At 40.1% G+C, this 26980-nt stretch overlaps 1 protein-coding gene across 4 annotated transcripts in view; it reads right to left on the reverse strand.

The window, feature by feature from the left end:
- The window catches only part of SMARCA2 (SWI/SNF related, matrix associated, actin dependent regulator of chromatin, subfamily a, member 2), a 191539-nt gene that overhangs the window by 79535 nt on the left and 85024 nt on the right, over window positions 1-26980 (reverse strand). For all 4 annotated transcript variants that reach the window (XM_006260254.4, XM_059724765.1, XM_019478048.2 and 1 more), the window contains exons 21-27: window positions 18908-19015; window positions 16791-16877; window positions 15373-15419; window positions 13457-13623; window positions 9487-9650; window positions 6999-7226; window positions 2922-2999 (exon numbers count right to left, since the gene is read on the reverse strand). In XM_006260254.4, the coding sequence (XP_006260316.1) occupies window positions 2922-2999; window positions 6999-7226; window positions 9487-9650; window positions 13457-13623; window positions 15373-15419; window positions 16791-16877; window positions 18908-19015 (879 nt within the window). The remainder of the gene's footprint in view (window positions 1-2921; window positions 3000-6998; window positions 7227-9486; window positions 9651-13456; window positions 13624-15372; window positions 15420-16790; window positions 16878-18907; window positions 19016-26980) is intronic.

The following is a 26980-nucleotide window of genomic DNA, read 5'->3' on the forward strand; positions in this document are numbered from 1 at the left end:
CCACACCTGTGCAGGAAAGCTCAGGCTGGGCTTGCCATGGAGACCAGGCCATCACCACTGCAGAGCCACCATCCCTGGCTTGCATGCCTTTGCCCGGAGTGTTCAGGTTACAGATCGTGGCTCTGCCATGGCTCTGGAGCAAGCTGCCCCCATCACAAATTCCCAGTGGCTCTGGAGCAGGTGTAGCTGGGGTCTCCATGGAGACTGACCCAAGCCATGCCAGCAGGGATGGCTGGAAAATGGAGTCCCTGGCTGACCAGATCCGCCCTGTGGGACGGACTTTGCCCATCAGTTTTAGATGCTACATCTCTGTCACGGTTTGCACCCGCTCACACTACTGTATGTCACTGTAGCGATGAGCTAAGTCGCCACAGCTCATTGCTACAGCGACGTAGCATCCGTGTAGATGCACACATTGGGTGGCAGAAAGTTGGTAAAGTATCAAATTCTCTTCACCATTCTCAGCAAAGGGCACATAGACAGGGAAAATAGCATGGTTGAGGCTTCTTTCAAACCTCACTGCTATTTAAATGCCATCAGCCTTTGCTAATTTACAGTCAAAAACAAGCAGGACACACTTAGTCCAGATCAGAGAAATAAGGATTACCTTCAGTCACCCCAGCCGAGTAATGTTTGATATTCATCAGCTATGTTTGTACACCAAAAAGCAGTTCTAATTTGAAAAGTTACAGTATAAAAATTGTACAGTCCAGCTGAATTAACTGGCCCTTGTGCCTATTTAGTTAGGACTAGGCAACTGAATTACTAAAATATGCTGTTACCTCTTACTCCTCTTAGCCCAGCCAAGAGAGCAAACTAAATGCTATTCTCTCTCATGCATCAATGTAGCAGGTTGCTAAATTTCAATTATGTTGATCTAACACCAGCAGAGAACATGGGACTGATTCTACTACCGAGAGTAGAATCATTATGACTGGTGATGGAGAACAAAACTTGCCTCTCCTCACAACTCAACTCTAATGGGCAGGGCTGGAAAATAGAAAAATATCTTTTTCCTCACTAGCTCTATATACCAGATACTAAAATTACTGAGGTAAAGAAAACATGGAACCCAAATCTAGACCATTATTCTGAGAGTCACTTTTCAGGATACAATTGTATTAATATTAATGACTTATTTAAAAAAAAGAAGCATTTCTTATCTACTAATACCTGCCTCAACTACTGTAATAATAATAAGATTTGAAGGTTGTTTTTTGCATTGATATCAATTACTTATTCCCTTAGAACATTTAGGTGTATTAATATACGGGTAGCAGGATTTAAGCACAAGCAATGGCAAGCTGCCCTAAACCTAAACTCCTAAAACCTAAACTAAAATCTTACTGATTTTTGGGACAATGCTTAAACTTAATCCATAAACAGAAAGGTACAAAAGTGTGTAAAAAATAAATCAAACTCAACAAAAAAGGTTGACCAATTCGACCAATGCTCTCTCTATTTCCTGCTGGGCCTCTGGCATTGAGAACGTTTCATGCAGCATTATCTTCTTTCACAGCACAGTAAAATCAAGATATTTAATTTTCAGTCCTGGTCTCTGACACCAACACCCACATCAATCACCACAAACCTTGTAAATTTAGCTACAGAAGCTGAACACAGCAACAGGAAATTCCACAAGGTATACAGATGCATGCATCTGTAACAGAAATCAGGAAGAAGCCGTTTGGCTTACAATTCTATACTCAACTTGCACAGTTGGATATCAGATGATCACCTCTTGGTTTCTGGTTTGTCAAATTCTCTACACTTGAGTCCTGCTGTGGCAATGGTATGGGAATGTTTAAATGAGAGCGCATTCTCAATGGATCATCGTTTCTTCAGGGCCTTAAACTCTCGGGCAACATTAATTAGAATCTAATATAGCAGGGCTGGACTGGCATTTTAGCAGCAATATGCCAAACTGCTGCATAGGACAATGTTTTCTCTGCTATTTGCCCACCTAAAGCTTGGTTTCCTGCTATAGACACATGTGCACACATGTACACAGACTATGCTTTAAGACATACTCTTGGGACAGAAATAATCTGGGGCCATATCGTGGACCTTTAAAAAGTATAGTCTCACAGGACTTTACAGTCCTTCTCAAGCTTTCCAGTACATGAAGGTGTGAACATATGTGCATGACAGGCAGCTGCTCCATTTTAGAGAATAGAGGAACCTACTCCTACCAGTGTGGTGCAGGTAGGTGACCATGATTTTTCCCTTCTAGGTGCATTATCCAGGGACTTGAACACAGGAACTTATTAGGGAGATGTTTAGGCTCTTTGTTTTATCCCCACCTTGGATACTTATAAAAAGGTCATCACAAAAGCTGTGTCTGTGCTGACTTTTTAGTAGTTCTCCCATCAATTCAGCTGCACTGGTTCAAATAATGGTGGATGTGACCAAGTGCTGGCATTTGTACTTCACTATCATCTAGTCCTGCTTAGAAAACTGCAGACCTCATTGGAAAAAAAGAAAAGCACCATCATAAGCTCCTAAATACTGCCACCACCGGACCAGCTCCTAACTTATCCTGGCAGAAGCCCAGAAGAGCACAGCAAGTGAGGATAAATCATTTAAAAATGAAAAAGGGTTGTGTAATTAGAGCTACAATGATGACCAATGCTTTTGAACTGCCTGAATCTCCTCCAAATTAAAACTTCAAATCCACCTCTCTTCAGACATCATTTTACTAAATTACTTACTCAGGTTTGCCACATTTTGTAGATTGTATGAAGCTGCTCTCTTTAAATGAAAATTACTTTCTCTTTTCACCCTGAACAAAGTATGTAATGAAGTCTCTCCCTCCCCGATAAAAGTCTATAATTTGAATCCTGAAAGAGTAGTGTCTCTAGCAACACAAATGTTGAAAAGACTAGGGGAAAAGATACACTACTTATCATTAGTGTCCTTACCATGAACAGATCAAATTCTTCTTCCCGTCGAGCAATCATCTGATTCAGAGTCTCATCATCAGGAACTTCATCTTCTTCCTAATTTGAGAGAGAGAAGGATTTATAAAAATACAAAGCCAGTATCAGACCTGATGAAGCACAAGATCAGTGGCACACTGACCTTTCTTCTACCAGAAGACACATGTGAAACCTTTAAAGCAAAACCAAAACTTTAAGAACTCCTAACTGTTAAGCGACTGTGAGGTAACACAGACTTGACTTCATCAAAAAGACAATTGGAACTGATTATCATCTTCACAGAGTATGAGGAAGTGAGCAAATGTGCAACCAGGAAATTTTGGTCTGTGGCTTTCCTGGGTCACAAGCACAATGAGCTGATAGTCATCAGCTCATTTCAGTTAAAATGTATGCATTTCCCTTCTGCTACTCTACAATCTTTTCTTCATGAAAGAAATGCTATCTCTCTTCCATGCTCTCTTGGTTTCCAAAACAGGGGTAAAAGAAAAGGATCTTAGAACAACAGTGCACTTAATCCTAGGGAAAGAAATCAGTAATGACTTGCTTCTTTAACCTAACATCTCAGCAAAGCCTCTGATGTAAAAGTTCACTTTTTCTATTTAAACAAGCTACTTAAAGAAACTCATAAAAATAAAATCCCCTCTTCTCCAAATACAGCTGGCAAAACAAATTCAGAATCAAGCATTCAATTAAAAATGTGAAATGATGCTATAGCTGCAATATTTTTAATGGGTTCTACAGCACTTGCCCTCTCTCCAAATAAACTAACTGTCTTGAAAAGACTTGGTATTTTAAGTCCAGTGTCTGGTGGACAATTCTTCACATTGGAGCCAACACACTTAATAGAAGCCTCAGAAGAGAGACCACGTGAATTGGTCCTAACTGCTCTCCTGGCTTCTCAAAGTCAGGCCTGAGGAACAGTGACAAAGCAATGCAAAAGCCTGCACTGCTCCTATACATTCCATACCTAAGAGCTATCAGCATCACAACTTTCACCAAAATGTTAAAGAAATACAAATATAGCACTGGCTGTTTATACCTTATGCACTTTCATAGCTAAGCTAATAAATCAATAGTCCCCTTAATAAGAAATAGTTCCAATTCCATTAATGGACTCCTAAAAACATCAGCATTTAATCCAATGGCATAAGTGTCAAATGGTGTATTATAAGAAACAATCTTTCAAGTCACCAAGTTGGTGGAGATCACAAACTCAATTCAGGCTAAAAAGAACAGCATTTTAATCCAATATACATGTGAAGATAACACAAAGCAGTAGGAAGGGTGATGGGGAAAGAAGGAACCAGTCAAAGGTGATATTGCTGGAAGATAAGGGCTATACTGCACGTGCATGCGATGACAAAAGGAAACAAAGGGCCATGGAAAAGTTTCAGTTATGGTACATAACAAAAGCAGAATTCTCTCATTTTTTCTCTTGTACTTAGCACAAAATGTTCCCCTTGTGGAAGTTTTACTAGCTTCTTACCACCTAAAACAGTGTAATGTGTACCTTAGTGTAAAAATGTGACGGCAAAGGCTGAAATGCAGGTGGCTATATTACTCATGCTCAATCTGCATAACATTTATCTAATCATGTTACCCACATGAGGGGCTAGGCAAAGAAAGAAAAGTGCACACAAAAAAGAAGCAAGCTAAAAGACACAGAGACTAACAGAAACTGCCTCCATAAACAAGGGAATTCTAAAAGGCAATGGAAGAACCCTCTTACATGCATCCACATTATTCAAATTTACCTTAAGTCAAAAGTAAGCTGACCCAATTACTGTACTAAACAACACTACAGAAATGAAGAGGCAAAGAACATGGAAAAAAAAAAAATTCTGACAGCAAATTCAGGGACACTATTTAGGATACATCTACCTGGCACAATGCACTGCCATTATAAAGATACTCAAGCTAGCTTTTAATGAAGTACTTAAACCATATAAGATCAGTGTTCTGCCTGGGTTAATTACCCCCTGTGGAAAAACAGGATATATTAACCCAGGTGAGTGCTAATGAATGCTGCTTCTAGTACCTGAGCTAGCTCAGTTATCTCCAGGTGGCAGTGCCTTATGCTGTGTGTAAACATGCAACTCTCAGCTCTCAAAAATCAGTAAACTGGCTTAAACTAATATGGAATTTAAATTTTCTTACAAGCTGCATTCATTGTGCAATGATATATTTTGTAAAAATATCTTTATTGTATTTAATCAAATGTAACCAGAAGCTGGAGAGGGAAGTTTTCCAAAGATAGGATTTCTAGTGCCTGTTTGTCAGCATTCATAGATGATACCCATGTCCCAATCCCATAAACATTTAGGCATGTTTATAAGTTCAAATAGCACTGATCCCATGAATTCAGTTAATATATCTCAGATTGTAAAAGTAATTGCATGAATACTTGCTGGATGATCTTACAAACAGCATGTGACCATTAATTCTAACCTGTATCACAGTAAGAACATGGAATGCAGAGTTGTGTACATAAACTAAAGGCATTTCCTGACTTCTCAGGGTTAAATAATGCAACATTAATGCAAACTTTTCCAGAGTTTCATCCCTGTTTTAGCTTTAGATAAATTAGTCCAAATACTAAGCTGCATGAAATTAGAGTATGATACTACAACAATTTTTGCTGACCACAGAATATTCCATAACCCAACACAAGCAGTCTGACCAGTTGTTTCTCCCATCCTTCCATGCTGCTGGATTTGATTTTTCTATGCCCATATGCTATCAGCCATTTTTACTGTTTAACTTACTGGCTATTTGAGTATAGCAAAAGCTGTGTTATCTGGCATCCAGGTGGAATGTGGAGTGCTGGTTAATCAAAACTGCTGGTTATCTGAGAGGCATCTGTTCGGGCTGCCACCTGTTCGGGCCGCTGCCCCTCCCACCGCATCCAGTGCGTCAGTGTGCTGAGGGACAGGGAGGGGGGCCTGAACAGAAATGATGAGTAGTGAGGAGGGAATTTTAATGAAAACTTTACTATTTACACACACATCAATGTGTGCGTGCAGGCTGCTTTGCCACAGGCCGTGGGACTCAGAGAAACCGGAAGTGCCACGGTGGGACTTCCAGTGTTGTTTTTGCCGCATTGATCAGCGTGCTGATCAATAGAGCATGCCAGTTAATAAAGTGCTGGATAGCACAGCTTTTACTGTACTACAAAAAGCAATTCATATAGCAAATGTTATCAGATGCTGTTGACACACAAGATATACTCGTCCTGATAAAAATGTATGTAGTAAAGGATGGTTAAAAAGCTAACATATACCGATACACATACACATGCATGTAGGAGTCCTACCAAGTTCAATGGTGAGTTTGTTTTGATTTGTTTGAGGGGTTTTTTGTTTTTAAGTGCCGGGTGTTATCACCTTGCAGAAAGAACAGAACTTTTCTGCTAACTTATGGGAGCACATTAAGTTAGGTCTTTAGTATAAGGGAGGCAAAAATGGGACCCTGAAATCACGAACCTGAAAAAGTGGGTGGGTATTCAGCATTTCTGAAGTTCTACTTATTTACCTAGGCATCCATATATGAATTTTAGGAGCCACTTTCAAAAATAGCAGTCTGTAGATATTTCCAAAATTCAGAAAAGGTAGGAACAAATTGAAGTTGCAATGCCTAACTTTACATTTATTCCAGCTCTCTGCCTTGGGAGGTCCCAAGCATGGAATTGGGGCATGGACTCAGAGATACTCTAAACTCTCTGTATTGCCTAGCTTGTGGACTTGTGTAGGCACACAGTAAGCATAGGTATGTAGTCTACGTTTATTTCCCATTGGTATTCCTAAACTCACCCCTGAGGACATACAAATTTGCTTCAAGGTGCATTACAGGTATGTGATAAGTTAACAACACAAAGAAAATACTGGGAAGCGAAAGTTAAAACTGAGTTTTGTTCTTTGATTGGGAGATAAGAATGATACAAATCCAATTTTAAATTAACTTATGTCAGCTTTGCAACTAACAAGGAATAAGATTATCATTAAAATGTTCTGAAAACAATTCTTTCATCGTTTTGTGGTACTAGACATTTCAATTCAGTACCTCATTTTCTTCTTCATGTTCCAATATGGCCTGTAGAAAGGCCCTGCGCTCGTGACTTGAAGATTTCTGATCAAACATGCCAGCTTGAATAACTTTCTGATCGACATTCAATTTATATTTTGCAGCAGCAAGTATCTTCTCCTCCACACTATTTACAGTGCATAGTCGCAGGACTCGAACCTCATTCTGCTGGCCAATTCGGTGAGCTCTGTCTTGTGCTTGCAAGTCCTGTTCAGGAAAAAACACATCTCTTTTATATACAAGACATCTACGCTATGCAACCTGCCTGTTCACAGCCAAATCCCATTTTAAACATTTTCAAATATTACATATTAATAAGTAAGTAAAGATTGGTTGGAAAAACTCATAGCTACCTCATGCTTTGAGGTAGCAAAGTAGAAGAGCCCAATTATTAATGATGGCTTAGACGCATACTGATGTTAGTTAGTGCTCATAATCTTCTCCATGAATTTAAAATATATATACAGTGACCACGTTGATGTCCTTAACTGGGTCACCAGGTTTTTTTGGCCTTTGGAACCCTAAGTTCAAAAAAACTAATTCCTATAGTAAATTTCATGACTACAAATCAGTTTCAGTTGATTTTTGCTAGTTTCACCAAAGTTGTCTTTTGATTCGCAGTCTTCACTCACAAACAAATGTCCTAAAGAGGACAAAGTGGAGGATGGTTTTATTTTATTAATTTAAGATTCTATTCATTCAGACCTCCTTGTAAAAATATGTACAGTGTTCTTGTCAGTGACCCAAAAACTATAGAATCTTATTTCCGCATAATAGGAAACAAACAATACTAATGAAGGGCAGAAAATCTAAGATCTGTTAATTTTGTTTTATCACAATCTTGCCTTATTTTACAAGAACAAGGTACTTTAACATAGAGATTAATTAAAAAAAAAAAAAATCCCCACAGTATTGGTGCCAGTTTCAGCCTAGCTGTTTGGGGTTGTGATCAAGAAGTCCTGCTTTCCATAGTTATTAATAGTTCTAGATGCTTTAATTTAATGGACTGTTTTGATCTAAAGGCATATTTGCAGCTTGCATTGGATAAAAGTGAACATAAAGTCACAGTGTGAACACATTTATACAATGTACTTACAGAAGCACAGGAGATGTCGAGAAGGAAATGCAAGCTTTCATTCCTGAAAGGGCTATACCTGGGCTCTAACCAATCCTATTAGTACCTCCTTTTAGCACATGCTTCATTAAAGTTAACAAATTACTCCATTCCCAAAAGGGAACCAGAAGTTGAATGCATTTTACAATTTGGAAATCTCCTCATTAGGCAGTGCAGAAAATATTCTGCAATATGCACTGATAGCATACGTTACTATCTGGCTGATGCACATACAGTAGACTGTACTATAAATGTCACCCAAGCTGCCCACTGAAATCCTGAAACAAGAGGAGTTACAGTACTTTTTGCTTTCAAAAACCCCAAATCTAAGTTCCCTTTCCAGATATCAAAGTCTCTCTTTATCCTAGGTCTTAAAGATGTATCTGTGAAATGCAATTTTTTAAATAAAGTGCTTGAAGTCTCTCTGCTTATCTAATCAATAGCCACATGAAAAATGTGCAGGTTATGTAATTATGGGATTTGCATGCATGATTGTGGCAACTGCAAGGAGAAATACAGGCAAGTAATTGCATCAACATACAAATTTTTAAAAATGTAGTGCTAAGAGACAAACATAGACTAACTACACTTGTTTCTTTCCACTTCTTTACTTGGACCAAGTATGTTAGTTTTTACTGCAGGCTCATGTACTCACTTGGTGCATCTACATGAGACACCAGCTGTGCAGTAGCCGAATACTACTGTGCACTGCAGTAGTGAATCACAGTACCAACAGTGCTAATACACCAGTGCACATTATTATTAGGCCACTGTGCAGTAGCGTCACTAAAAAGGCATTTGCCGGCACTACTGCACAGTAACTCTGGTTACTGCACGTGTTTTTTAGTGCTTGCTTAATCAAATATTAAATAAATGCACAGTAATCACCGCACAGTAGCATCTTGTGTAGTTGTGCCTACTACTAGCCAACTCTAGCTATTGTGACTGCCCTTACAATAAAAGTATAATGTCCCCAGCCAAGACTGCTATAGGAGGTATGACTGTTAGCCTGCTGAGTGAGAGAGTGTGAAACTAATATGCAGGTAGAGATAGTGTGGCATAACTGACCAGCATTTGTGTATTCCATAGAGAGACCAGTTTCCTAACATCTGGGCTAAGTTGGTAACCAGAGCTGCATTATAGAAGTTGGAGACATAGGCCTCCATTTGGAAGGCTCCCTTGCAGATAAGCTATATGCAGACAGATGCACTATCATACTGAATTAAAGAAAGCATTATTGACAATAGAAATGTGTGCAATTAGTTTCCCAAATTAAAATAGGAAGCTTAAAATGGACAATCAATTTTTTAAAACAATTGGTTCAAGTGATATATATATAAATAAAAAAATAACCTGATGAGGATTCCAGTCACTATCAAAGATAATGACAGTGTCAGCAGCCTGAAGATTCAAACCCAGACCTCCTGCCCTTGTGCTCAACAAGAAGATAAAGAACTGGGAACCTGGCTCATTGAACTTCTTCAGCAGAGCAGCTCGATCTTCTGATTTTGTTGTACCTGAAGAGATGCAAAGAAACAGGACAATGATCTTCCTTGGAACTCATCTGGAAATGCTAATACTTGATTAAGGGATCATGTACAATGCAAACCTTGGGTAGCCTGTCCTCAACCATTCCACCAGTAATTCCCATGAAGTAAAATCAACTCTGGTCCATGAATGTTTTTGCTTATCACAACTGTTATATTTATCTCCCTACAACTCTAAATGTTAGGCAACTGAGAAAAGGTTTTCACATATTTTTTACTTAGTTTAAACATCTCAAGAAGCAATTGCCAGTCAACATTTATACAAATGCACACAAATTTATACAAGTGTCTAATGCACAAAAAATCATACAAGTGTCTACACACACACATATACATGCATTTTACACACACACACACACAGGCATACATGCATGCACACACACACACAAACATGCATATGCATACATGCTTGCACACCCCATCACGCATGCATGCATGCATGCATACACACAAAGAATACATATAAAATGAATTCCCCCTCCATTCCACCCTGTATCAGGGAGCCCTAGCCCTGTTACTAGAAAGCAGGGCAGCAGCTTTAAGGACAGAGTCTTCAGGACAGAGCATATCAACAGAGCAGGGATTAAAGGGCAGCCCTGTAGGCTCGTCAGATGACTGGGGCCTGTCACATAACCAGGACAAAGTTCAGGCCAGACCTATGTAAGCCCTGGGTTGAGCAGCAGGAGTCAGCTGGCCCAGGCTCAGGCAGAGTGTGGGCTCCTGAATGCCCAAGAGATTGAAAGAAAATAGCTCTGTAGGCTGGGATACAGGACGGAGCGTCCCCAGAGAGAGGGAGCCGTGAGGCAAGCAGGCTCACTACCCTGGTTATTTTTCTTTGTTATAGCCCAGGGGCTTAGTGTTTATGTTGCAGTTAAACCGGAGGTTTATGATGAGGTTCGAAGGGGAGGTTTGGAGGCCTCATTAGTGCCTAGAGTCACATAAGTAGCCGAAGCCCTGTCAGGGCAGGCTCAAGGCTCCAGTGAGTATTGACCCATAGTGGAACCCAGCAAATAGTGCAAGATGCAGAGGCCTGAGAGCCCGGTGCCAGAGGGGCGCAGAGATCCAGGGACGCGAGAGCCTGGTGCCACAGGTACACAGCAGACAGGGGCCAGGGGCCCAGCAACAGGGAAGTAGGGAGCTGGGCTTGTGCCTCAAAGCTAGGTCCAACACAGCAGGCCTAGGCTAGGAGGCCTAGCTACATAAAAGGGGCAGTGGCCGAATAGGCCAAGGCCCAACAAAGGTGACAACAGTCATTTAACACCTGCGAGGCATGGGACACTGTGTAGGGATGGTATGGAGCTGTGCAATTAGCCCTTAACACAGGAACGCCTCACCCTCGGTTGTTCTCTGAAGCAAAGACCAGATTTGGGAAGCCCTGGGGCAACCTCCACTTTGATAACCAAAAGAAACATCAAGATGTGGCAGGTAAGTAAGGGGGAGACTATTCCCAGAAGCAGATTGAAATAAAGAGAACCCTTCAGGGGTTCTCGACTGCCCTGGAGATGGCACCCTGGTACATATCTCCTATATTGCTCACCTGAAGACTGTAAGCTCTTTGGAACATATTTGTGTTTTTCACAGATTAAAACAATGCTTTTTTTTTTATATTTATGGACCTCTGGGCTATATTACAATCTAAATATTAAACAAACATATGGAAGTTGTTGTATAAACATAGTTATACCAAAAAAAATTGGTTGGTCTCAGAACCAAACTAATATCAAAGGATTACAGACATTTAAATTTTAAGTTGAAAAGGCAACAGAAACAGTACACAATGGGGGTGGGTGGATTTAGCCCTGGCATAACAAAGTATATTGGCAGTGGGGTGAATTTTTTTCAAGTCAAAGTAGATTTTATGATAATAGTTTGTATTGTTCAATAAGATTTGCTATTTGTTTTATTTCTGTAGATCTGCGTAGCTGAAAGCAGAGAGAAGGCAGATATTTAATAATCCACGCACATTTACACAGAGGGGAAAGCTGATGTAGACACAAGCTGCTGAAGAAAAATAAAATATCCTTTAAGAAACATTTAGAAGAGATGCATAGAGAGAGGATGATTTTGTAATGAACCAATACAACTCTATTGTTCCTAGCTTTACAAAGACTCCCTGTCATACTCTGGGCATGGCAACCTCTTTCTCCTTAACTTTTTCCCCACTGTAAAACAGAGATAATATTTACTTCTGTTTATAGAGGAATCTTGGAGTCATGTTTATTAATGTTTATAAAGTGCTTCGTGATTCTGAGAGAGAAAATACTGAAGTAGTACTTTCCAGTAGTAATATTAATCCAACTGAAGGATAAAACAAAGTTGGTACCAACTTGCAATCTGTTAATGTGAGTAGCCAAAAGGCCTTGGACTCTCATCTTACTGAAGCTGTTCTTTATGCAAGAACAACTTTATAAAGGATTTTATTTTAAATGAAAGCACCCTGCTGCTTTAAATTGTCACAGGTGAGACCAGAAGATGAAAGACTCAGCATTTAAATGCTAGTAACAGACAGAAATTCTTACTCCTGAAGAACACTGAAAGTTACATTAACCATCCATTACAAGACCATCACGCATTGTCTTATAAAGTAAGCTTCTTCCAAGTTTTAAGAAAATTATTAGGCATTTAATTCCCTGAGTAGGATAAAGAGGTATACAATGTTAGTTTTATGTTCTTTTTAATAATACCAAGTTGCATTTCTCTATGTTTTCCTTCAAGGACCACAACACCCTTAAATACTGCCCAATTAAGCCTCCCAATGTTCCTGTAAAGATAGGCATCACTTCACTCATCACTGAAATACAAAAAATTCTGCAAGAATGGAAATCAGAATATAAGGAGGTAGAGAAAGCAATTGCTTGAACTGGAATTTGGCCCTAATACTTGGTGTTCCCTACTTTAAAAAAAAAACCTGCTAGGTGGTGAATGGAGACCTCAGTTAAATGATAATTGGTCAGGGTCTTGGTTCTACATCTAGCTTGAAAGTTGGGGCAACAGCTCACTAGATTAACTGCATCTCACAAAATGTTTGTGTCTATGATCAAGTGTAGTATTTTGAGTGGTTAAATAACCTGGCAACATCTAGGGTGTCAATAGAGGAAATGTTGCTGAAAAGTTGTGGAACTGAAGTTCACTCCATGATAGGGTAGCCTGGGCTGTTTACCCCTGTCAGCAACCAATCTAGGAGTGGAGCTCTGACAGACAGACAAATGGATGATCTCCTTTACTCTAGCAGCTCCTGTGGCCAAACTGGTTCCAAACATACTGACACCTGCCTTTCCTTTAGATTAAACCAGCAAGGCTGAGAGGGGGACACTGGTGTGTGGGCAGCTCAATATCTCCACATATACTGCCCAAGCTTTTGCACCCTGGAGAGGTCACTCCAACTTCAATTGATCTTTCAAGCACGGATTACATTCAACCAGCTTTTGTCTCACTCAGCATAATTCTATTGTCTTGCAAGACAGACAGATACTTACTACTACTGTTAGTTCAGTATTTTGAGCATATTATACAGTTCCACATGCATTTTATTACTGATGAAGTCTCTAGAGGCTTCCGTCAAGCTTGGAAACACTCTGTGTTAGCTGCTGTATAAACACACAATTCCTACCCCAAAGAGATTACAATCTAAATAAATGAAACAAAGGGTGTGAGAAAAAGCAAAGGTGTAAAGTGGCTTGCCTAAGGTCACACAACAGATTGGCTGGAAAGCTGGAAAAAAGTGAAATCCTGATCCAGTGCCCTACAGTGCCTCCCAATGTAGCTCCCATGCTTACCATCAAGCCGGAGATAAAGGAAATTTCGAAAAGCAAAATAGTCTTCCATAATGGTCATAAGTGATGTCATTTGACAGAAAAGCAGCACCCGGTGATTAGTGGCCCGCAACTTTGGTAGAATGCGATCAAGTAGCTCAAACTTCCCTGAGGCCCGATAAAGCTCAGCTCTGAGTGAAGAAAAAACAATAATCAGCACCATAACAAAAATCTCTTCAAAATTTTATTAGAATTTTAACTGCATCCAGTAAGTCCAATATTTTTCTTCAGAGCAAGGATAATTTTTCTAAATGAAATACAACTCATCTCTAACTTTGCTCCTATAGCTTTGAAATACAGTTTATTAAGAGAAATATGCAGCCCAAAGTTAGGAGGCTTTCCGAAGCAGGTGCTACGCAGTAAGTCAGTCTATTTGGGAGATGCATTAGACTGCTGTGAAAGAGAGAAAAAGCCAGCTGTCACCCAGTACGTAAATAGGAAAGGGGTTAAGAAGGAACGTGGCAAAACTCTCCACCTTTTAGGAAGTGCTGGTCCTTGTTCTGGGCCTGTATGCCCAGTATGCCCACCACAGATGAACATTAGTACTGCCTTTGTGCTGGGGTAAAGAATGACAACTTATCCTCCAGTAATTTTGATCCTTCAACAAGTTGTAGTCATTGTGGATCACACTACAGTAGCATATGTGGCTGATGCCTGTGAGCACAGAGGGATTTATATTTATGTACTTTTTTTAAAGCACCTTTTGGGGCTGTCATGTGTGCCCTGCACTACCTCATGCTCCTGTATGAGGGGATAAAGGGTGGATCAGCCAAGACCCTTCTTCAAGTGCTTGGTAATCCAATGACTATATTGGTGAGGAATCATGAAAAGGGATGACAGAGGCAGGTCAAGGGAGCTGTATGAGCTATACCAACTTAAGAGGACCTCAGTTACTGTAGCACTATAACTATTCCTTCTTCTTCAAGTATGTGTCAATATGGACACCGCTGTACTGGGGGTAAGCAATATCTTTTCTAGAAGGCAGGAGTGAAGAACTGCAGCTGTAACAGAGTCTGAAATACTGTTCTGCCAAATTTGACATCTGACCTGTCTACCACGTCATATGCATGAAGTCTGAAAAAAAATGTAAGGGTTGCTCCATGTAGTTGCCTTGAGACTCACCTGTTTCTAAACCAAGCATAACATGCTACTCTTGTGGGGTATGCTTTGACATCAAGGGAGAGAAGCTCACTAGCTACTTGACAGCAGCTGGAAATATATCATGTGGTCTACTTTGAGATCCTCAGAAACAAGATGGCCTCGCCTTCTATTGCATTGGATATGATCATAAAAACATCCTGAAAATTTTTTTCTATTCAGATAACAGAATAAAATTCTGAAGACAAGCAAATTATGCAACTCTTTCCCTCCTGGTGCTGAATATGGTTTCAGAAAAAAAATACTGCTAATTGATTGTTGTAAATAAAATTATGAAAAAATACTATAGAGATGAAAGTAGAGTATGGTTTCAGCACAGCTCTATCCCTGTGAAACTTCAGCCATAGCAACTTGGCTGTACGTATTCTTAATACTGAGGTAATGGCTATGAGAAAAGCTATCCTTTATAGTAAAGTGGTATATTGAGCTTTTCTACTTCAAAAGAAAACTTCATAAAAACCTTAGAAAGACAACACTGAGGTCCTAAATGGAAGTTACCCTTCTGACTAGCAGGCAATTTTGCTACTGTAGAAGGTCAAAAGGCTAAGCACATATACTGGAACAGGGTATTTGAACTGGACATTTGAATTTGTTTATGCCTAAAATGTGTTAACTCTAATTACTACATTTGATGTGGTTTACAAACCATTCACTTTTGATAACTAATGGCTGATACAATGGCAGCATTACAAAATAAATAATGAATAAGAAAAACCATTTACCCATTGATGACACCATTTGAATACCCTAAATGTTCAGCAAAGGACTCCTGAAAAATTATATATGAGAAATGGATTATTAGATATTACCACTTGATCAAGAAAAACAACAAGCTCAATGATGAGGTTCAAGTTGCATTATGCTCATAAACCTTGGACTCTGCCTTAAGATACAAGTACACTGACTATCTCAGCCTCTGCCAGTTATTGCTTAAAATGCATGCCTTGTATGAATGGTTTTCCCCAGTGTGTATTTAACCAGATTACAAATGCAGAACCTAATTAATTTGCACTAATTATTGGGAGACCCATTTGCAAATTACTGAATTTCATGAATTAGCAAGTAAGTGAGCACACAATAAAAATATAGTAATAATGCATCACAAAATGTACTCCATTCATTTACTTTGTAAATTGTAGCTCTATTATAGTTATTTATGATAATACTTCATAACATACTAGTATATTTATGTTTTGGCTCAGTACTGAGATCATCAGAGCTGCATAGCTATTATCTTTGTTGGGAAATGTGGAAAAACACCTTTTTGACAGACACTATAAAGGATTATCAGAGCGTGAATTAACAAGGTTCAAATGTAAATGCATTTAAAGCTAACATCTCCATATCGTATTTTAGGCAGGTTTGCGTATGACTACATATAGCTAGTAAAATGCAGTGTCAACCTTATGTTGGATCCAGAAAATCCCGTTCAAGATGATGCCTCAAAGAATATGTCTTTTAAAAACTGTGTATGGATGCAGCAAAAAAATTGGTAAAATCTCTTTCTGGTTATGCTGCTGATAGGCATGCTGCTGTCCACATTATCTGTCATTATGCCCACACAATCTTGTATGAAAACAGATCCAGAAAATAAGAACTGATTAGAGACAAATGCACGTATGCTCCGCTGCAGTTAAGAGCACTTAAAGTGGAGTCAAAGAAAAGGCAGTGATATGTTGGCTCCATCAACAATATATTGTTGAAAAAAATAGACCTCTGATTTTGAATTCTGCTAGGTAGATATGCCGTATACATATAAGTTGCTGACTACTTCTATTTCTCTCAACTAATGTGGCTTACGTGTGCAGGGAGTCAAACAAAGAAGACTCTCAAAACTGGAAAAAAATACTGCCTGACCAGAAGGACTGACTGAGTGTATTCCTCAAACCGATGACAGGAATTTCCCTTCAATGTGTACTACCAGAAATACAAAGTGAAATATAATTGTGCAGTGGTAAATGCTGAGTAACAGAAGTTTCTGACCGTCTTTCTTCCCAAACTAAACTGCAAAAAATCAATAAAAAGACAATTTAAATGCAGTATATGTTTGCCATTCTTAAGTATGTATTTTAAACCTCATTTGTCTATCACATTAGCTATCTAAAAGAAAGGACTAAAGGAAAGAAAACACAAATTTTACCTCAATATGCTGAAACATATATGGATGATTGCATATCTTTCTCAATTGCATGATAGTGTTCATCAAAGTTTTTGCCCCTCCTTTCCCCTAATGGAATAAAAATACAAGTCAAATGGCAAAAGTGAATTATTAGTTAATGAGGTGTTATTAAAATGTGAGATTCAAAAGAGGTATTCAAAATACTACCCAAATTTGAAGGCCGTATCAAAGATCTACGCAATAAAGTGTCAGATGCACTGGAAACCTCCCTGAAATAATGGTGAGGTAAGGTGTAGTAACTTATCCTCTCAAGGTGAAATGTAACATGCATTGTTAGAGTTTATAGAAAATGTGGCCCAACAGGAAGATGTGCTAGTAAGTCATGGAAGTATTTTTGGGTCTGTCTACCTAAAGTAGTCATGGTACAGGCAATACATCTAGTTTCTCTTTAAGAGACCACATAAATTGTGTTTTGGAGTGACAACTTGAAATGAGATGGTATTAAGTTCCTCTTAACTTCCATACCCATGGCATGATGAGCTAGTGGGTAGATGGTAAACAGTTAAGGAGACAGAGGTCTTAGAGAGCTCATGAACACTGGAAGCTGCTGGGCAAAGAGATTAAGACAAAGAGCTGGGTGGGGGACAGAGGACCCAAATGGGGGATTGTTTACGTGAGGAGAATGGAACTGAAATGAGGAGTTGGAGGTTGGTAAAGAGAATGGACTAAGACAGGAGAATGGACTAAGACAGAGGGTACTTGGAAAGGAGCTAAAGGGTACGCATGGCAGGTGGGGACAGAGCCAACACCCACCACCCTACGCTGTCACCTCCCAGGAGTGGGGGGGTAAGGGCAGTGGCTCCTCTCTGCAGGCCGCACGGGCACCACCCAGCTGGCCGGACATGGATGGGGAAGCTCGCATGTGGTGGTCGCCACCACCACTGACTATCCTGCACTGCCGCCGCCATGTGCAAACCCCCCACCCCCGCTCCGTGTCCACCTGCCGCCACCCCTCCCCCTCCTGCTCCGCCAGAAGTGTACCCAGAAGCGGTACATTCCTTAAAAAAGGTTGAAAACCTCTGGACTAAGTTGAGGAGAGGCTGGAGGGGATAGGTCAGGGAGGGTAACATTTGGTGAGTGACTGAATAGAAATGAGCAGAAATCTGTGCCCTGTAGAGCACCCTTCTCTCCAGGTCCTGAAGTGAGATCAAAGACAGCTGACTCTCTTCATTCCTCTGCTTTCAGCAATTGTGATACCCTGTAGCAAAGCATCTCCTTCCCATCTCATACTGATCACACAGGATTACAACCTACACTTTATCAGTTAACTCAAGTGGCAGAGCCCTGAACAACAGAACTAAAAAGATTACAACCCTTCTCACGATCAATGTTTATGTGAATATAATGCCAAAATGAAGGCATTTGTTTTTACCAGTTCTTAAATACACCTATCAAATTACACACAAAACTACATTAAAAGAAAATATATAAACATGTCTATGAAGTGCTCGGACCCTAGCAATGAGTAATAATTCTTGAGTTCAGCTCAAGAACATTTGCCTCATTCAGCATGTAGAATGGATGATTACTAACTGAGCACCATCCATTTGGCATGCTGAATGAGAATCCCAGGTTAAAACAGAGTATTCAAGCATACAACTACAGACTGTACCATAATGCCCATATGTAAGGGGGAGAAGAGACAAACTTACTTTAACTCTGTCATTTCCTAACTTTTGAGTGCCTGGCTTTGAAACCTTAAATTATGTTCTTTAACAAATTATTATATGTTCACATGTTATACACACACATACATACATAGATACACATCCATAAGTAAAAAGAACAATGAAGTCTATCCTGAACTAACGTCTTTGAAAGACAAGATAAATAACCTGCTGTTACAATTTCAGTTATTTTAGTCAGGACCCCTTAGTAGATTTAGGTCTATGTAAAGAATGTCAAAGCTTTTTAACAAACAAAAAATAACTGATGCAAGAGATTTCTTTCCAAATTGACATCTCTGGCAGGAACTAGTAAGTTTATTGTCCCAAAACCAGGGTAGGGTTGGAAGTCATAGGTCCACACTAATGCCCCACCACAAGGTATTCCTAAGAATTATACTATTCTGGTAGTACCTTCTTGTCTTTCTCAGAGCCATCTGTGAGGAGGATTCCCTTGGCTTGCATGTGGCGGTACAGGATCTTCTGGAGAGCTGACATGTCACATTTGATCACATATTCAACCTAGTGCAGAAAAACATAAGACACTAGCATAGAATTCTGCAAAGTTGTGGATAAGATTGCAAGTCTTTTCCACCCTATGAAATACAATGCGTTTTTCACCTGTATCCGAAAGGCATCTTACATTTCCCAGGAAGATGGTAGAAATTGTAAAATGGCTAGCTATCTGCATTGTTGTAAGGCAGCTGTAACCATTGTGATGGATCTCAAAAGTTTGGGATCCACATTCAGTGTAAATCATTTGGCTTGTGCAGAGTTGCAGCATTCAACAACATTTGGCAAAATCACCACTAGTAGGAATTCTAGTTTTAAAGAACCCTCAAAAATGAATGATTAATCACCTGTGAATTTTTTTTGCTGCACATGTAAAATATTTTTTAAATTATGGTTGTTTACCTGAAATAAAATAAATAAGCTTTGTGGACAGCCACAAACATCATGCCATTTACTTCTGTTTGAAAAAAATATTAGATCTTTCTATCCAAATTTATTTAAAAATGGATAAACAGCTTGCATTTGTAGTAAAATATAGCATAGACTCCAGAAGTCAGCTTAGTTCATATGCAATCTTGTTTAAACTTATTTGTTATCTGGTTCTGACCAGATACATCAGCCTCAAGTGCCATACAATTTCATATACTAATTTCACGCATATGCACCCATAATTTTCTAAAAAGTATTTCCTAACCTAAACACTAGACTGGTATATTTTCACTGGGCATGACTACATGTGCATTAATGTGCCATTGTTACTGCACATTAAGTTTAGCACCTGTAATAACAGGTACTAACTCAATGTGCATTAATCAATGCTACTGCACAGTAAGGCCCATGCACACCTTTTTAGTGATGCTAATGTGCAGTAGACTAGTATTAGTGCATTAGCATGGCTTTTGCTGTGATACTCTAATGCAAGGTAGAATTACTCTACTGTGCATTTAGCATCTTGTGTAGATGTGCTCACTGTCTCTTTAATAATTAGACTAAAATGCCCATACTATTCACATAATAAAGACAGATTAATGCCTAAAAATCTTGCAGGATGTGATTAAAAGTAAATGGGAAAGCTGCCTAATGTTTAATAAACTAATTAAAAAATGATCAAGTTATTTTCAGCTCAGAGGGCCAGGAGGATGAGGTCACAGATGAGAGGGAACTGAATATTCATTTAATAGCTTCTTTAGCAAGAACCTGTCAGACCAGATGGAACTGTCATTAACCAGCCTTGTGTCAACAATTCAATGCTCCAAGTTGGACTAGAAGAACTTTTTATTTATTCAAATGTTGAGAAAAGTAATGCACTCTCCTTAGCAACAATATGTAAGCATCTTATAAATCCCTCCATCTCCACTTTTCCTTTTAATACATCTAACAAATACAGTGTCTTTTACTGACCTCCAACTGAGAGAAATTTGAAATGCAATACAAATTTCAGTAATAAGATTCTACTACTAGTGGTTCAATCAAGATTCTCAAATCTAAAAGCTAAAAGGAATTAAAAAAAAAAAAGACAATGTTGCCAAGGAGGATGACATGATTAAGAGATTTTGGGAAGAAGGGTGTTATAAACAAAACAACAGTTGTTATAAAAATGTGTTAAGGGTTTTTAATTAAAAAGTCCCTTTTGCTAAACAAATAAGTCATGTATATGTTCAAAGAGCTGCATGTCAGGTACAACTTCAAAATAAAACTCATTTGTAGCAAAATATCTTCACGTATTATATCAACTTTTAAAAAATGTTGCTGTTTAATTGAGAAGCTTCAGAATCTAACCACGCCCCGCCCCTATTTTTTTTGTTGGTTCCTTTTGGCAGGGGTGCGGGCAGATCAGGACTGAGAATTGTTTAGGAGTAACAGTAGAAGAGCCCCAAGATGTTTTAAGCCAGAGCTGAATTTTATAGCTGGCCCACCTATAAACAGAAGGACAAATCTCAAACGTAATATTCTCTCATACTACTCCAAGTAAACACACAAACAAAACTAACAACAATTGGAAACAATGTTTTGGTTCATGCCACCTTATTTTCAGGATTTATTCTGTTTGCGTTTTATTCAGGTTGGACAGATAATTAGACTGTTGAGGTCAGAGAGGAAGAAGGTCCCTGCATCATCTTCTCTGCACTTGCACATTAGAAAAGAACTGGCAAGCCTTGGGCAACCCCCTGGCAGCAGCTTGATATCTGGATGGGCTCCATTTCTTATTATTAAAATAAATGTATGAAGAAATGTATCTAAATATGGCACGTCTACATTGCTGATTATTTAATAACTAAGGACACAATGATTCCAGTTTTTCTATTTACTTCAGTGGAAATAGAAATAGGTCCTCAATTAGCAACAGATTCATTATTTCATATTGTTTCAAGGCCTATTGTTTCAATATGAGATACCCGCTTATCAGATGACAACAAGAAAAACAACAAAAAATAAGAAAACCCTCTTCAAAAAACCATATTAGATTCAATGTTTACACTTACCTCTACATTCATCAGATGTTAGTCAAGGGAAACTGGAGTACAATTTTAAACTGGAAAGACCCATCCCAAGTACTATATTTCCATCACCTCAACCAGAGCCTGGAAAAATTCTGGACTCCAAAATAGGAGTGTAAAAGGCTGCAAATTAACTGCTATCTGGCACTTTGTTGCCCGCCTACAGACTTCTCTCAGGTCCTGGAGCTGTCTCATTTCCAGGATAGGACTGAAGAGCCTTGCAGAAATCCTGAGAGATTTCTTTGAAGCAGACTATAATAGATTACTAGAGAGACATTTCTTTTGAAGCCTGTCTTATATTTGCAGGTTGTCCAAGCCACAGAACAACATGAATAGGAACTACTCATGGCTTTTCTGCTTTCCATGGATTAGATTCACCTTCAGCCCAAAACCCCTTAATGCTTATTTTATATATAAGATTTAAAATCTTATATATATATATATATATATATATATATATATATATATATATAGAAGATTTAAAATGGTGCATGTGTGTGTGTGTGTACATACACACACGTACACACACCCCCATACTATATCATATATATGTATGTACACATGCGTGTACGCACACACATACACACACAGGCACCAGTTTAAATCTTTGAACTGCTGTAAGAAATTAGCATTAACACTATCTGGACATGTTAATGAATGTTACTAGGAAAGTATATTGGGGATTTAGGACTTAAGCTTTACGTAATTTTTTTTAAGATGCCAAGATTTATGTTTTAATCAAATTCAGCTTCACGTTTTAGAACCAGGCTAACAGGCAAAACCATTTTACGCTGCTGCTCTGTAATTTAGTCCAATTCTCATTCTTAAGTATGCAGTAAGGCAGTAAATCTACGGGGCCACAAACTGCTAACTTGCCTGAAGTTTGGTTGCAATTCATGCCCAGCTGCTTGTCACATTCATCCTATGCAATGTGTAACACAGAAACAGTACAAGAACAGGTTTAACATTGACTTAATATCTGTGCAATGCTTCCACCTTTTTCATAACTTTTCACCACTTTGAATCTTAAGAGTTCTTCAGAGAGCAGAAATCTGTATATTTCAACCCTCTGCTGCTTCCACTGAAAGAGCGGGCATAATAGAAGTAGACAGCAAAACAGTAGAAAGTCTCTCTTTTTGCACTGCATTATACTTTTTGATTTTAAATGAACATGATTAAAATTTTCAGAGAGAGACCAATAGCTGGCAAGCAAAGTTTGTCCACTACAACAGCAAAAAGGCAAAAATGGTTTGATTTCTGTATCCTCCTACAACCATTTTGGATTCAACCAGAGAATTAAATTTTGGCACTTGCACGTTATTACTTTTGTAGGCTGAATTAGGACTCTGATAACATATGAAACAAACACTTTGTCATTCAGAAAAGTCAAAATAAATTTAAGTCCCCTCAACCTGAGAAACTGAGATGTACAACCTCCTTGTTAAAAGAAGCACGTGAGATTCAAATAAAACAATTCAGAAAACTCAGAGTCTTGGAAAGTTTCTGACTCTCTTATACAGCTCAGATTCTACTACCAATATGAACACTGCAAATCCTTTATGCATTTCAATGTAGAAATGACTACTGAGGGAACAAAAAGTATCACTGGGAATGTCTACACAAGACATTGACTGAGGAGTTGACTAATTAGCTGCACAGTAACTATCTCAGCATCTACATATAAACCCCTGTTAGGCTGGAGTAAACGAATTTAATCTGCAGTGGGATAGTACTTGTAAATACAAGTACTGCTGTGAAATAAAAAACTCCAGAGCAGTACAAAAGTAGATGCTGTGTGGTCTGGCTGGGGCACAAGGATGCTTCACTGTGGGGGCTGCCAGCCAACTAGCCCCACACTGAAGCATCTTCGTGCCCTAGCCATCCCCTCCGCAGCACGATGAGCTGGGGGAAGCAGCTACTCCACCTCGGCTCAATGTGCTGCAATCCTGGGTGCATGCACAGACACGCACCCAGCAGCAATAAACTCCAGAGTGATAAGTTGGAGAGACCAATTAGGGGCCATGTTCTTCCTGACCTGCTGCTCACAAACAGGGAAAAACTGGTGGTGGATGTAGAATTGGATGGCAACTTGGGCAGCAGTGACAATGAGATGATCCAGTTTAGGATCCTGAAAAAAGGAATCAAGGAGAGCAGTAGAATAAGGACCCTGGACTTTGACTCCCTCAGGGAACTTATGGGTAGGATCCCCTGGGAGGCCAGTCTGAGGGAGAAAGGAGTCCAGGAAAGCTGGTTGTATTTTAAAGAAACCTCAGTGAAGGCGCAGCAACAAACCATCCTGATGTGCAGGAAAAATAGCAAATTTGGCAGGTGAACAACTTGGTTTAGCAAAGAGCTCTTCAGTGAGCTTAAACACATAAAGGAAGCTTACAAGAAGTGGAAGCTTGGGCAGATGACTCGGAAGGAGTATAAAAATATTGCTTGAGCATGCAGGGATGAAATCAGGAAGGCCAATAAACAATTGGAGTTGCAGATAGCAAGGGATGTGAAGGATAACAAGAAAAGTTTCTAAAAGTATCTTAGCAACAGGAGGAAGGTCAGGGAAAGTGTGGGTCCCTTACTAAATGAGGGAGTGACAGCTGATGAAAAAGATGCTGAAGTACTCAATGTCTGTTTTACCTCAGTCTTCACAGGCAAGTTCCTGAACTACTCCACCAGGCAGCACAGTTTGGGGAGAATGTGAACAGCCCTCAGTGGTGAAAGAACAGGGTAGGGACCATTTAGAAAAACTGTACGTGTACAAGACCACAGGGCTAGATGAGATGTACCTGAGGGAGATAGCTGATGTGATTGCAGAGCCGCTGGTCATTATTTTTGAAAATTCGTGGTGACTGGAGGAGGTCCCAAATGATTGGAAAAGGGCAAATATAATGCCCATCTTTAAGAAGGGAAAGAAGGAGGATAGAGAGAACTACAGACCAGTAAGCCTTACCTCAGTCCCTGGAAAATCATGAAGCAGGTCCTCAAGGAAACTATTTCACTTGGAGGAGAAGAAAGTATCCAAGAACAGTCAACATGGATTCATTAAAGTCAAGTCATGCCTGACCAATCTGACTGCCTTCTACGATGAGATGACTGGTTCTGTGGATGTGGGGAAAGCAGTGGATATGATATACCTGGACTTTACAAGGCTTTTGATATGGTCTCCCACAACACTCTCGCAAGCAGGTCAAGGAAGTATGGCTTGGATGAATGGACTGTAAAGTGGATAGAAAGCTGGCTGGATCATCAGGCTCACTGTGTAGTGATCAATGGCTCAAAGTCAAATTGGCAGCCGGTTTCAAGTGGAGCACTCTGGGGGTTTGTTCTGGGGCCAGTTTTGTTCAAAATCTAAATTTAACGATTTGGAAGGTGGGATGGCATGCACCTTAAGCAAGTCTGCAGATGACACAAAGCTGTGGGGAGTAGTCAATATGCTGGAGGGTGGGATAGGATTCAGAGTGACCTAGATATGTTGGAGGATTGGGCCAAAAGAAATCTCATGAGGTACAACAAGGACAAGTGCAAAGTCCTTCACTTAGGACAGAAAAATCCTATATACCACTACAGGCTTGGGACCAACTGACTAAGCAGCAGCTTTGTAGAAAAGGACCTGTGGGGTTACAGTGGACAGTAAGCTTAATATGAGCCAACAGTCAAGAAAGCTAACTGCATACTGGGCTGCATTAGTAGGAGCATTGCCACCAGATCAAGGGAAGTGAGTATTTACCTCCATTCTGCACTGGTGAGGCCACATACAGATTCATAGATTCATAGATGTTAGGGTCAGAAGGGACCTCAATAGATCATCAAGTCCGACCTCCTGCATAGGCAGGAAAGAGTGCTGGGTTTAGATGACCCCAGCTAGATGCCTATCTAACCTCCTCTTGAAGACCCCCAGGGTAGGGGAGAGCACCACCTCCTTTGGGAGACCATTCCAGATTTTGGCCACTCTAACTGTGAAGTTCTTCCTAATGTCTAGTCTAAATCTGCTCTCTGCTAGCTTATGGCCATTTATTTCTTGTGACCCCCAGGGGCGCCTTGGTGAATAAAACCTCACCAATTCCCTTCTGTGCCCCCGTGATGAACTTATAGGCAGCCACAAGGTTGCCCTTCAACCTTCTCTTGCGGAGGCTGAAGAGGTCCAGGTGCTCTAGTCTCTCCTCATAGGGCTTGGCCTGCAAACCCTTAACCATACGAGTGGTCCTTCTCTGGACCCTCTCCAGGTTATCCACATCCCTCTTGAAGTGCAGCACCCAAAATTGCATGCAGTAGTCCAACTGCGGTCTGACCAGCGCCCGACAGAGGGGAAGTATCACCTCCTTGGTTCTGTTCATCATGCATCTGCTGATGCACGATAAAGTGCCATTAGCTTTTCTGATGACTTCGTCACACTAACGACTCATGTTCATCTTGGGGTCCACTAGGACTCCAAGATCCCTTTCCGCTTCCATGCCACCAAGCAGGTCATTTCCTAGGCAGTAGGTATGCTGGACATGTTTCCTCCCTAGGTGCAGCACTTTGCATTTCTCCTTGTTGAATTGCATTCTGTTGTTTTGTGCCCATTTGTCCAACCTGTCCAGGTCTGCTTGTAGTTGTTCCCTGCCCTCCGGCATGTCCACTTCTCCCCACAGTTTTGTGTCATCCGCAAACTTGGACAGAGTACACTTCATTCCCTCGTCCAAGTCACTGATGAAGACATTGAAGAGTATCGGTCCAAGGACCGAGCCCTGCGGGACCCCACTGCCCACACCCTTCCAGGTCGATACCGACCCATCCACTATGACTCTCTGTGTACGACCCTCTAGCCAATTCGCCACCCACCGGACTGTGTAGTCATCCAAGTCACAGCCTCTTAACTTGTTCACCAGTATGGGGTGGGATACTGTATCAAAGGCCTTCCTGAAGTCTAAGTAAACAATGTCAACCCCTACTCCTGCGTCCAGGTGTTTTGTAACCTGGTCATAAAAAGAGATTAGATTAGTCAGGCATGATCTACCTGCTACGAACCCGTGCTGGTTTCCCCTCAGCATGATTTTTTCCTGCTGGGCTCTCGCAAATGTGAGCCTAGATAATTTTTTCAAAGACTTTGCCAAGGATGGAGGTGAGACTGACTGGCCTATAGTTGCCTGGGTCCTCCTTCCTCCCCTTCTTGAAAATGGGGACCACATTGGCCCTACAGAGTACTATGTCCAGTTTTGGGCACCCCACTACAGAAAGGATGTGGACAAGTTGGAAACAGTCCAGTGGAGGGCAATGAAAATGGTTAGGGGGTTGAGGGACGTGACTTCTAAGAAGAGGCTAAGGGAACTGGGCTTATTTAGTTTGCAGAAGAGAAGAGTGAGGTGGGATTTGATAGCAGCCTTTAACTACCTGAAGGGTGGTTCCAAAGAGGATGGAGCTAGACTGTTTTTAGTGGTGGCAAATAACAGACCAAGGAGCAAAGGTCTCAAGTTGCAGCAAGAGAAGTTTAGCTTGT

This window comes from Alligator mississippiensis, chromosome 3 (assembly GCF_030867095.1).
Source record: "Alligator mississippiensis isolate rAllMis1 chromosome 3, rAllMis1, whole genome shotgun sequence".
NCBI classification, from domain to species: domain Eukaryota; kingdom Metazoa; phylum Chordata; order Crocodylia; family Alligatoridae; genus Alligator; species Alligator mississippiensis.